The following is a 12,138-nucleotide window of genomic DNA, read 5'->3' as shown; positions in this document are numbered from 1 at the left end:
GAGCAACGGTATTATGTGATATGAGGGGCTCGTTGGACTTAGAGCAACCGTTTTTGCTTACTGAGCAGAACATCATGAGTCTAATCTCAGGCCCATCCACATTCAAGATTCGTCAATCGTTTTATTTGTTAATATGACTACATGGTAATAACAGCAACTCGGTGATTAAAAAGGTGCTCGTCTGCCTAGTGGCAAACGTTTTTGCTTACTGAGCAGAAGACCGTGGGTTTAATCCCAAGCTCCTTCGCGTTATATGATCGTTAGGACATCAATTCAGCTTATCGTTTACCAAAACGAACCCTGCTGCAAACCCAACCCTCTTATCCAACATCCCAGTGATTCCTCGTGGAAGTGCAGAGGTGTTCTCGGCTTCCATCAAAGCGAGTGTTATGACAACACAATCCTTCCCATTCCTTTCTTGACCTGTGTTCGGGCGCGGCCGGCGCTGGTATTGCCTAATTTAAGATCACCAGTTTTTACACATTGAGGATGATTGCTAGTCCCAAGCATCGTCTATTGGTTCTCTGTGTAATTACAGCTGGTCTGGCAATAACAGAGTAGCAACCGTGGGCGGTCAATCAAGCTCAAGCTCATTTAGTTTTTCAAAATGTATTCGATATGTTTTAATAAATCGTAGCATGAAAACGGCTCATCTATTCAAAATAACGTTTGACTCAAAGTTATAGGAAACTGGTTTGCCGTTTCTGAAAAAATATACTGAAAAAAAAATTCACATATCAGCACTCTTGTTCACTGGTGACAATGTTCTGATGAGTCAACGAAGCCTCACCCCCAAGATCCTCCCCTTTTTTTTTCCTTGATTTGTTTTCCGTCGATCATGTTTTCCGTGCTGAGCACCAATGCTACCGACGCCAGGGAGGCAGTTCCCACACCTGGACCCTACCTATCGACCCATCAACTCATGAACCGGAGACCAACGGCTTTACTTCCCTATACTTGCTTCAGAAAATCACGGCGGCGCCGGCTGGGGTTAAACCCAGGTCTGCTGGTGTGAGAGGTAACTTCAAGATCCTCCCCTGATTCTATCCTTCAACAATGTACCCCTCTAAGCTCGAGTAATCCACAAGCAGGGCGTCACAATATCAGCTTCAATGGACAAAATCGATGCGACGAAGAGACTGCTAGCTTTCTTTTTCTGGTGAAGTCGAACAGCTTCGCAGTATTCTAGAACCTCAGTCGGCGTCTGCAATCAAATTTTCAATCGCTAGTCTTTCTTTCTCCTGTCGTTTTTTTTTTCAAGCTTCGGTGAAGCGGACGAGTGCAAGAGCGCTCGACTTTGATAGTTTCGTCTTTCATGGAACTCATCAACAAAGGTTTCATGCCGTATATGACGGAAAATGAAAAAAATATGTTTAAAGCATTTCACACGTGAAAACACTTGAAGATTACACGTAATTTGTTTAATTTACATTCCATCCACCTTTTTATCTAAAAAAAAGTAACGAAAACGGGACCTAACCCAAGTAACCAAAAGTTCCGCATTCAACGATTAAAATCACTTCCAAGTTCCATAAAGTTCAAATAAATTTCAGACAGAACTCTCAAACCACATGAAGCAATCCGCACAAGTCTTTATTAGTAACCAAATTTAATGTACGTAAATATGAAATGAACAGTGGCCCGAATAAATCATAATTCTTATATGTATGCAGTGCATCAACATTTCCTGGATTCGAACCCGTGTATTCGACATGCGATCTACGAACGCTAACCACTGCACCACAAATGTGTTGGAATACCATGCGGGCAAACACCAATTAAAAATTCATCAAGGTGTTGTGTTTAGTATTCAAGTCAGTCAGCTGGCACTGAAAACTCCAACAGTAGGCGGGACAACAGCTTACTATATTATATCTCAGATGACGCAGCGGCTCGTGCTGGGGCTCTCACGCAGAAGGACTGGGTTTAATTCTTCAAACAGCTCCAATTCTACTGATAAATCAATACACATTAATACCTGTCTTTAGAAATAACTTTCATAAAAGTGCGAATTAAAAGAATTAGAGGATGAAAATCTTTTTAATTTATTTTCTAAAAGTTCCGTTCAAGTTCCGCCAGAAGCTGCTTAGAATACTCTTCAATTATGATACCGGAACTTTCAAGCTCTTATAACAACTTAAAAATGAGGCTGCTTAGAATTATATAGACCATCTTCAACCAAGCTGCTTAAGCCACAAATAGCATTTTATCAGAATTTTTGGTTACTTGGGAACGCATATTACACAAATTGAAAGAGCAGTGACAGAGTGTCGGTGAAAGGGATTGAAAGCCAAAAGGAGGTTTCGTTTAATCTCGATAATCGACGTTACTTTCATTGAAAGTGATGAGCAAAGCAACGACGAGTCATCGGCAAAAAAATCACATATTGGAAAAAAAAACTGTTTGAACTTTTATCACAAAAAAATTTACATTTTTCCAATTTCAAAACTTATAAAAGCTTATCAAAAATGCTATTTTTTTTTTAAAATGGAAGTTAAAGCAAGTTATGCAAATTTTTAAAGATTTTCAAACTTATGTTTATTTGTAAGCTTATAAAAAATTCTAGCTTTCTTGCTGAAATGAAGCACACCTCTGCCAATTGAGACCTTGGTACATAATAAACAAACGCTTGTAGTTTCGTTTGAATCGGTTCACGTGTATTGCCGTAATGAAGCCCAGTCCACTACGAAGTGCGGTAATTAAGCTTTATAAACAAGGAATTCGTCCGGCACGTATTGCAAAAACATTGCAAATACCTTCACAAACAGTTCGGGATGCTATAAAACGGTACCAAGAACTCGTAAATTTGGAGGACCTTTCAGGAAAATGCAGAAAAAGAAGTGTGAGGACCCCTCAGAACCGGAACATACTTCGTCTAAGGATTAATCAAGATTCTATACGGTCTATCCGAAAAATGGCGGAATCATTGAAAATCGACCCAAAGTCAGTACGAACCAGTGTTGGGAAGATATCAAAAAATCAAATCTCACCAACGCCCAAGATCACGCTTGATTTTCGTAGACAAAAATCAACAAGCAAACTACTGCGGTTGATTTTGCAAGCTATGATACCACAGCTCGGAATATCAAGCTAACACAACTCACCAAATGAAAATCTCACCAAACTGTGGTGAGATTGAGTTTAATGATTTTTGCTTTACATCCGAATGCAACCGAAACTTCCATAACGGCTTGCAGCAGTCCCTTCGCGTCTGTCATCGATGAAGATTAAAAAGAGATAGCAAACTATGCATTCTTTTTCTAAGAAAACGATGTGCAATGGAATCTTTTTTGTGTCGAGTCAACTGTCAGCTTGATTTTTGCACGTTGTGAATAGTCTCGCAATATCAAAGGAGCTTGTAAAATCAATATCAAGCATGATATTTTGTTCCAATATCATGCGTGATATTGCGAGCGCATGAGAGCGGAAAATATCAATTGATTTCTGATTTTGCCAACTCTGGTACGAACTATTCTACGCAAGGATTTAGGATTGCATTCTTACAAATTTTCGAAAAACAATTACCTAAATGACAGGATGAAAAGGAATCGGTAACAATAATCCAAGATATTATTGAAGGATTTCGGCAATGGACGGTATCGCACGATTTTATTCACCGATGAGAAGATTTTCACTGTTGAGAAATACCACAATCACCAAAACTATCGCCAGCTATTGCCAAAGGGTTCTTCTAACCGTACGAATGTTGCCAGATCACATCATTCAGCTTCGGTGATGGTTTGGGCGGGAATTACGGCTTCCGATAAAACTCCCTTAATATTTATCGAAAAAGGCGTCAAAATCAACCAAATAGTCTACCAGATGCTGCTGACGGACACCGTTGCACCTTGGGCACGTACGCATTTCGGTAACAACGATTGGACGTTTCAACAGGATTGGGCACCATGAAGCGAAAAAGACGCTGGAACTTTGAAGCAAACTTTTTCCTAGATATTTGACAAAAGATGAATGGCCTTCAAACTCTCCTGATTTGAATCCAATGGACTATTTCCGTCTGGTCTATTCTTGAGTCCAGAGCCTGTACTAAGTCACACGTATCTTTAGATCATCTGAAAGCAAGTTTGACAAAAGTCTGGGATGCAATATATGTGGAGGAACTAACGTCCATCGTCGATAATTTCCCTAAGAGGTTGAAGGCGTGTGTACGAGTCAAAGGAGCACATTTTGAGAAATTGTTGTAAATATCATGAACTGTGTTGGTGTACCTACATTTCCCATAAATATGTTGTAATTCAATACACAAGCAATAAAGTTACGACTAAATCATTAACCACGGGTAATTCTGATGAATGTGGGCGTCTTAGTGGAATACCTGTATAATGAGAGAGAGAGAGAGAGAGAGAGAGAAGGATTAGTAATTTCCATTTAATTCCACTACCTTATTTGCTTATCCTTGACAGATACGCGTATTTTTTCTACAATGTGCAGACTTCTTCAGTGTCTTGTACTAATACTCGACTGTATTAGTACAAGACACTGAAGAAGTCTGCACATTGTAGACGAAATACGCGTATCTGTCAAGGATAAGCAAATAAGGTAGTAGAATTAAATGGAAATTACTAATCCTTCTCTTTCTCATTACACGGATAATTATTCCTCACCCTGTATACTGAACGATAAAAATCGTAGTGCCACGGACAAACAGACGTAGCTCTTTGAATAAGTTTTTCTTGAAAACATTGTGCCTCAAAAACAGGACCTCAGTAAAGACATCTCTCGAGCTTCTCGCGTAAAACAAGCTAGCTTGCTAAGTCGCAAACAATGTAGCATGCAAGGTAAACAGATCATATAGAAATGTCAAAGTGATCCGATGCCAGCGCTGTTCGCGAAAATGATTATATTCAAATCTGTCGTTAAATGCGTGAACGGTGAACCAGTATGAAGAGTTCCGTCTGTTAGTCTGTGATAGTACCACTTCAGCCAGTAAGCTTGTTAACTAGTTCATTGTTTATGGGAAGTTCCAGCAATAGTGGTAATATAGGGGTTGTGCCGGAATAATGAGAGAAAACCAGATGAGGTTATTTTTGGTAGCTCTCCTAAAATAATGCAGATTTGCATATTGAAAACTTAAAATTTGCTCAAAATCAATGGAAAACAATTAATTTTCCTTAAGATTTTGACTCCTTTGCACCAATAGTTGTGCTAGTGTTCCTATAATAGTGGAACCGATAAGAAGCAATGCGTTCCACTATTATAGGAACCAAAGTTAGCAAGTATCACTACTACTGGAACAGTGTTTCTATTAATGGAGAACAAGTTTTCGGAAAATGTATTCAATTTGATTACGATGTAATATTTTTCTAGCAAAATAGAGATTGAAAGCTATAGATTGACATCTAAAAAAAGTATGTACATTGTTTATTTTATTTTTTAATAAATAACTTGTCTTAGCTCCTCCACTACTGGCTCACCCACCCTATCTATAAATTTACATTAAAAAATCGTGAGAATTCACCTTAAATCTAGCTCCATGTGCGTCCTATAAGAACTGAACCATCCACGCCGAACGAAGAATTTTATTTCACTGAACTCAACTTTGTGCCATTCGCTTGAGACTATATCATTACAGGTACCGAGTTGTTATGCAATATCTTAGAAATACTGAGCAAACATTCTTGATATTACTAAGCCTAATCTACATAAGTTGACCGGCAATTAATTATTAATTTTACCATTTCAATTCATTTCATCATTTATCATCTCGTTTTCCTGCTTGCAGATCGAACACATTGCCAACGTCATCACGCACGGGCTCTGGGTGCTACCGTCGGTGTATGCCGGAATGAATTTGCTCTTTCGCAGCTACACCCCCTCACAGATGCTTGCCGCCGTTATCTACGGAGCCGCTCTGTCGATGCTATTCTTCGTGTCCACCTTCTTCCATTGTGTGTTCTACTGCAACCGGAGCCGCCAGCTGAAGGACGTGCTGCACCGGTGCGACAGGGCAATGATTTACATCTTCATTGCAGGGTCGTACTATCCGTGGCTCAGTCTGGGACACACTTCCCATCCGCAGATAGTCTCGGTGGTCAAGTGGTGCGTTTGGGTGATGGCTATCTTGGGCATAATTTACCAACAGGTCTGCTGATATATTCTATGCTAGCTATTTGTAGTTGAACTCAAATTTCCCCCTTCCCGTTTCAGATGTTCCACGAGCGCTACAAATGCTTGGAAACCTTCTTTTACACCGTGATCGGTGTAGTCCCATCACTGGTGATCGTCTGCTGGGGTCATGAATTCACCGGAATGACCGAACTGAAATTGGGAGGACTCCTGTACATAGTTGGACTTGGTTTCTTCAAGTCAGACGGATTATTTCCTTTCGCTCATGCGATTTGGCATTTATTCGTTGTGTTGGCCGCTTCAGTACACTACTTTGCCATACTCAACCATCTATATCCAGTGGAGGCAGTTGGCGCTTCTTAGAAAAATGGAATCCTTATCGGAATGTGCTCTCGATTTAGTGAATTAGTGATATTATCAACGACCACCAAAAATGTTGACGGTTAGGACGCTGAAAGCGGTTAGGAAAAATACCTTTATTTTTTTGGGATTCAGCCCTCAATTATTAAGGTGTTCCCTGTTTCAAGGGAATTCATTATTTTCATTGGTTTGGGCTTAGCATTTTAATTTTAAGTTATGTATCTCAGAAACCCTAGGTGTTCGTGTTTTTTTTTCCTTTCTGCCCACATTAAATTAAATGATAGTGTCTGTAGACAATATGAATACAATAGTTTGAAAAAGCCCTTTAAGATAGACTGGTATGTTACCAAATAATATCCATTTCCGGTATCTAACCACCGAACCAACTCGAATGTTATCTCTCTCAACTACATACGGAAAACTATGTACGAGCATCGTTGTTTTGTATAATAGCATTGTGATAACTAGATTTGTTCTAAGAATATTTAAAACACAATTTTAGTTTTAAATAAGGATTCCGAAATGGAAGCTAAACGTCATTCAAAGGAAATGATTGAAAATAGTAGACATTATTTAGGAATTGATAGAAACCACAAACTCGAAATCAACATAACAACATAGCAAAAATATTACAGTTCTGGAAGATCAAATACTCATTATTTTTTGTAGGACTTTACATTTACTCATTACTGTAGGACAAAAAATACTCTAGTGAGCCAACCGACACGTATCAATACAGTTTTCTTTAGACAGGGCTATTAGAGGCCATCAACAGGAAGATATGCTACTACGTATGTAACTGTACCACCTAACCTATTGTTACTGTTTCAGTCTTTTTCCACGAAATGAAATATACTCCTACTGAAATAGACCTCATGTCGACATATGGTGAAAATATATAAGACCACTGGTAGTTTTTATTTTGATGCCTAGCTTTGAGAGTCCGTATTATTTATGTTTATTTCTTCATTCCGTTATGTGCAGTCTGAGCCAAAAAAAAAAACTTCATTCCACAGAGGGGTAGTTCTTCAACCTAGCTGACCAAAAATCGATTTTTTGGGCCTTATCACGGGTGATAAGGAAGTGATACTCATAATAAGAGCCGCTCATAATTTTCAAAACTTCTGGACTCTGCAGAATTTTTGTGATGATGCTTTAAAGGTGCATACTCATAGAAATAAATCAACATCAATATAGAGCAACACTTGTTTAGCAATTCGAGAATTCCCATATTTTCAATTTAGGTCTTACTAAGGACTAGTGAGAAACAGGTTACTCGGGATTATCTGAATATTTTCTCTCGGGAAATATTTTTGATGATTCCTGGGGGCCTGATTTGGACGATGTAAGATCTATAACTAAAAAGTTTCATAATATGAAAGCTCTAAGAGATGATGGAATTTTCTATATTCTCATCAAAAACTCCCAAGAGAGTAGGGTTAACTACCCCATTTCCGGCCTATTAAGCACAACCCGCACTTAGGCTCTGAACCATTTGGCGAATTATTTTAACTTTTGGTTAAAATTTGACAGATGGAAAGTTATCGATTAACCACAGACAAACAGACGTAACTCTTAGAAAAACTTGTTCTTGAAAACATAGTATCTCAAAACATATAACCTCAGTAACGACATCTCTCTGGCTTCTCGCGGAAAACAAGCTTGCTCGCTAACTCGTAAACAATATTGCATAGAAGTTCTATAGAATATATAGAGACGTCAAAGTGATCCGATGCCAGCGCTGCGGCGAGTAGTTCGCGGAAATGATAATATTCAAATCAACCGTTAAATGCATGAACGAAGATACACAATGAAGAGTTACGTCTGTTTGTCTGTGGATTAACCCTGCTATCCGAGCGTGGTTACTTCTGACAGACAAGAAGTTAAAATTTCACAATTGTGGCTCGAAAACCTGTCGCTCGACAGCACGGGGATTTTCGAACATAGAAAATAACTTTCGAAATGTCACTTTTAACCACGAGTTAAATTTAACTCGGCAAATGGTTCACAGCCTTAGTCTTTCTTAATCTAGCGCAGTTTAGCACCAAACGGAATGTTATTATTACTGATGGCTTCCAAATTTATTTACCTTTCCGTACGTACCGTAAGATTTGATAAAGAGAAACCAATCGTTGAGATATTGTCACTAGTCTAACACTGCTTCTTGACGCCAAACTCGGCCTACAAATTCTAAACTCGGCCTAACGCATTGAAACGCCAATTAATTCACTTTGGCCTATCGGATGAACATAAAAATGGATTCGGTCGGAGCGCTTCTTTTGTTTTTGGGAATAATGGGTACAAACCTTTCTAGGACGCGTTCTCGTTGACTTCGTTCCGTAGCTTATTAACTAAAGTATCGTACCAAACGCATAATTGACTTTTTAACTCTGAAATCAAGGATTTATTTGAAGTTTTCTACTCGATAGGCCCAAAATGGGCGATTAGGTCGAAGTAGTTCTCTACCCTACCTTGTATTTCTTGGTAAAACTACTTAACAGATGAATCAAATTCAGAGTTGGTTGGAAATGCTATCTAACATGAAGCTTTAGTGTGATAATTTCTTAGCTAGAGAATGCAGACATTCTCTAGCTAGTAAATTATTACGCTAAAGCTTCATGTTAGATAGCATTTCCAACCAACTCTGAAAATCGCAAACTTGACGTATGAAGTATCATAAAAAACACTTTGAAAGGAATCAAATTCGTTAGTTAAGCCGAGGTAGTGGCACAACCAGCGAAATTCGACTGTATTTGCATCGCGCATCATCTTTTTGCAGAAAATCTTCAGAATCGTCATCAATCTTCTTTCTATCTACTCAGCGTGCTAAACATAGTAAAACGAAGTCTTTCGTGCATCGCAGAGGTAGTTCAAAATACCTTTTTCCCACGCAAGGATATCCACGAGGCCACCTGGAGATCACCTGACCAACATACGGAAAACCAAATCGATCACGTTCTAATCGACAGGAAATTCTTCTCGAACATTATCAACGTACCGCAGTGCGAACATATATTCGGACAAGTATTAAGTTGCAGTATGCATGCGCTCTAAACTCTCGACGGTGCATATCACCCATCGAAGTCGAACGTCGTGACCCAACATTGAGCAATTACGGGACACCGGAGTTGTCCAGGATTACGCGCAGCAGATGGAAGCTGCACTACCCACGCAAGAGCAGCTTGGCGCAGCTACTCTTGAAGACGACTGGAGGGACATCCGTTCCGTCATAGGTAGTACTGCTGCAGTGGCACTAGGTACTGCGATCCCGGACCGAAGAAATGATTGGATTGACGGCGAACGCAAACTGTTGCGTAGAGGAGAAGAATGCAGCACGGGCGAGAATGCGGCAACACCGCACGAGATTGAATGTGGAGCGATACAGACAATACAGGCGATACGGAACAGAAAAAAAACTCGGTTATCCGTAGGAAGAAGCATCAGTAGGAAGACCGAGATCGCGAGGCGGATGGATAATCTGTACCACGTAAACGACACACGGAAATTCTACGAGAAGCTAAATAGTTCGCGTAAAGGCTACTTGCCACATACCAATATGTGCAAGGACTTGTAAGGTAATATTCTCACTAGACTGCCAGCGAAAATGGTAATTTTTAATTTCGCTAACAAACCATATACAAAATGTTCATTGCCTCGAAAAATGACCCTATGCAAAATGACCCTAGTGAATTATTTCGTATTAGATCCTAAATGGTGGTTTAATTCGATATATAAGCAGGTTGGAGACAATTGTGAACAGTTTTAGAAGCCGACTCATCAATCTTCTTTATTCCATATAGAACTCATGATTTTTAAAACAAATTTTTTTCGAGATAACACCAAATCTCGACGTTTCATGCATTTTTAAGACAATTGGCATAAAAATTTTTTTTTTTGATTTCCGAAATTTCATGTACCCCCCCCCCCCTCCTTGGGAGATTTTCGAGAGTGAAAAAAGTCAAACTTTGACGCGTTTGCGCCACCCCTAAATCATGTCCGATTGAGCTCAAATTTTGCATAGGGTCATTTTTCGAGGCAATAAACAGTTTGTTTATGGTTTGTTAGCGAAATTTGATGGTCAAATTTTTCCCATACATTTATTGGCAGTCTAATTCTCACGAACGAGTGTGAGGTGATTGAGAGGTGGAAACAGTAAAGGGCGAACACGAAATTATTGCGACACATTCAACAGGGCATAACTTTTTTACCATTGGGTAAAAATCAACCAAATTTTGCACACTTTCTCATTGATGTGTATTGTGTACATGCTGTCAAACTCGAAGTCGTGTTTTTCGATTCAACGAAAATGGAGGTGAACCAACGCGAGTTGAGAGAACAAATTCTTTCCAAACACCTGGAATTTCCTGACCTGTCGCACCGGCAGTTGGGAAAAATGTTGAACATTCACCATTCAACCGTCTCCAGAGTGTTGAAGCGGTTCCAGGAGCGGTTGACGTTGGACCACGGCAAAGGAGCTGGAAGAAAACCGGGACCGGAGAACAAAAAGACGGAGGGAAAGGTGAAGCGGATGATTAAAGCAAATCCCAACGTCTCAAGCCGTGATTTGGCTAAAAAGATCGGCATGTCGCAGAGCTACGTCCAGAATGCAAAGAAGAGAGCTGGACTACATACATACAAGGTACAGAACTTCCCAAACCGCGATGAGCGGCAACAATCGACGGCTAAAACTCGGGCACGGAAGCTCTACGAGAAGATGCTGACAAAATATGGCTGCTGTGTGATGGACGACGAAACGTATATAAAAGCCGATTTTAAGCAAATTCCGGGGTTGGAGTTTTTCACCGGCAAGAGCAAGTTCGATGTGGACGACAAATTTAAGAAGAAGAAAATGTCGAAGTTCGCCTCCAAATATCTCATTTGGCAGGCCATCTGCTCTTGCGGACTGAGGAGTGAGCCTTTCGTGACAAAGGGCACAGTAAATAACGAGATCTACAAATCTGAGTGCCTCGAGAAGCGCCTTTTGCCGTTCTTGCAGCAGCACGACAAAGCTCCGCTATTTTGGCCAGATTTGGCATCATGCCACTATTCTAAAAGTGTCCTGGAGTGGTATGAGGCCAATTCTGTCCATTTTGTTCCAAAGGACATGAATCCGCCAAACTGTCCGGAGCTGCGCCCGGTGGAGCAGTACTGGGCAATAATGAAGCGGGAACTTTGGAAGAGCAAGAAGACAGTCAAAGACGAGAAGGACATGTTAAGAAAATGGAAAAAAAAACTGAGAAACTGGTACCAGATGACACTGTAAAGACTTTGATGGAGGGCATCAAGCGAAAATGCGTTCAATTTTACACTCAAGGCTCCATCGATTAACTTTTCTTTTGATTTTTGAAGTAAATATATGTATAAAACTACCCTAAAATTTTGGTTTGATTCTAAACATTATAAGAAAATTGGCATGACATTTTCGGTGTCGCAATAATTTCGTGTTCGCCCTTTACTATAACGAGCACCTCAACGGTGATGCAGCAGAAAACGAAGGTGGCACGGCAAAAGACCTTGGAGCACGCACAGAAGACGACAGGCTACCGGCTCCTCATCTTCAAGAAGATGAGGAGGAGATCTGTCGGCTGAAGAACAACAAAGCAACTGGTGTAGATCAACTACCAAGTAAGCTTTTAAAATACGGCGATGAAGCACTGGCTAGAGCGCTGAGTTGGGTAATTTCCAAGATTTGGA

The 12,138-nt window shown here is 40.0% G+C and overlaps 1 protein-coding gene and 1 long non-coding RNA gene across 2 annotated transcripts in view; one reads left to right on the top strand and one right to left on the bottom strand.

The window, feature by feature from the left end:
* LOC135711169 (monocyte to macrophage differentiation factor 2) overlaps positions 1 to 7,328 on the top strand; it is a 34,768-nt gene extending 27,440 nt beyond the window's left edge. The window contains exons 3-4 of the mRNA XM_065233941.1: positions 5,741 to 6,100; positions 6,166 to 7,328. Of these exons, the coding sequence (XP_065090013.1) occupies positions 5,741 to 6,100; positions 6,166 to 6,447 (642 nt within the window). The 3' untranslated portion in view covers positions 6,448 to 7,328. The remainder of the gene's footprint in view (positions 1 to 5,740; positions 6,101 to 6,165) is intronic.
* LOC135711186 (uncharacterized) overlaps positions 1 to 12,138 on the bottom strand; it is a 239,414-nt gene that overhangs the window by 193,099 nt on the left and 34,177 nt on the right. The window lies entirely within an intron of this gene.

The sequence above is a fragment of the Ochlerotatus camptorhynchus genome, unplaced genomic scaffold (assembly GCF_037179485.1).
Source record: "Ochlerotatus camptorhynchus isolate MF236.1 unplaced genomic scaffold, CSIRO-AGI_Acam_v1.1 ptg000423l, whole genome shotgun sequence".
Classification (NCBI taxonomy): domain Eukaryota; kingdom Metazoa; phylum Arthropoda; class Insecta; order Diptera; family Culicidae; genus Ochlerotatus; species Ochlerotatus camptorhynchus.
Note: the sequence above shows the minus strand (reverse complement) of the source record. Positions and strands in the feature narration are given on the sequence as shown.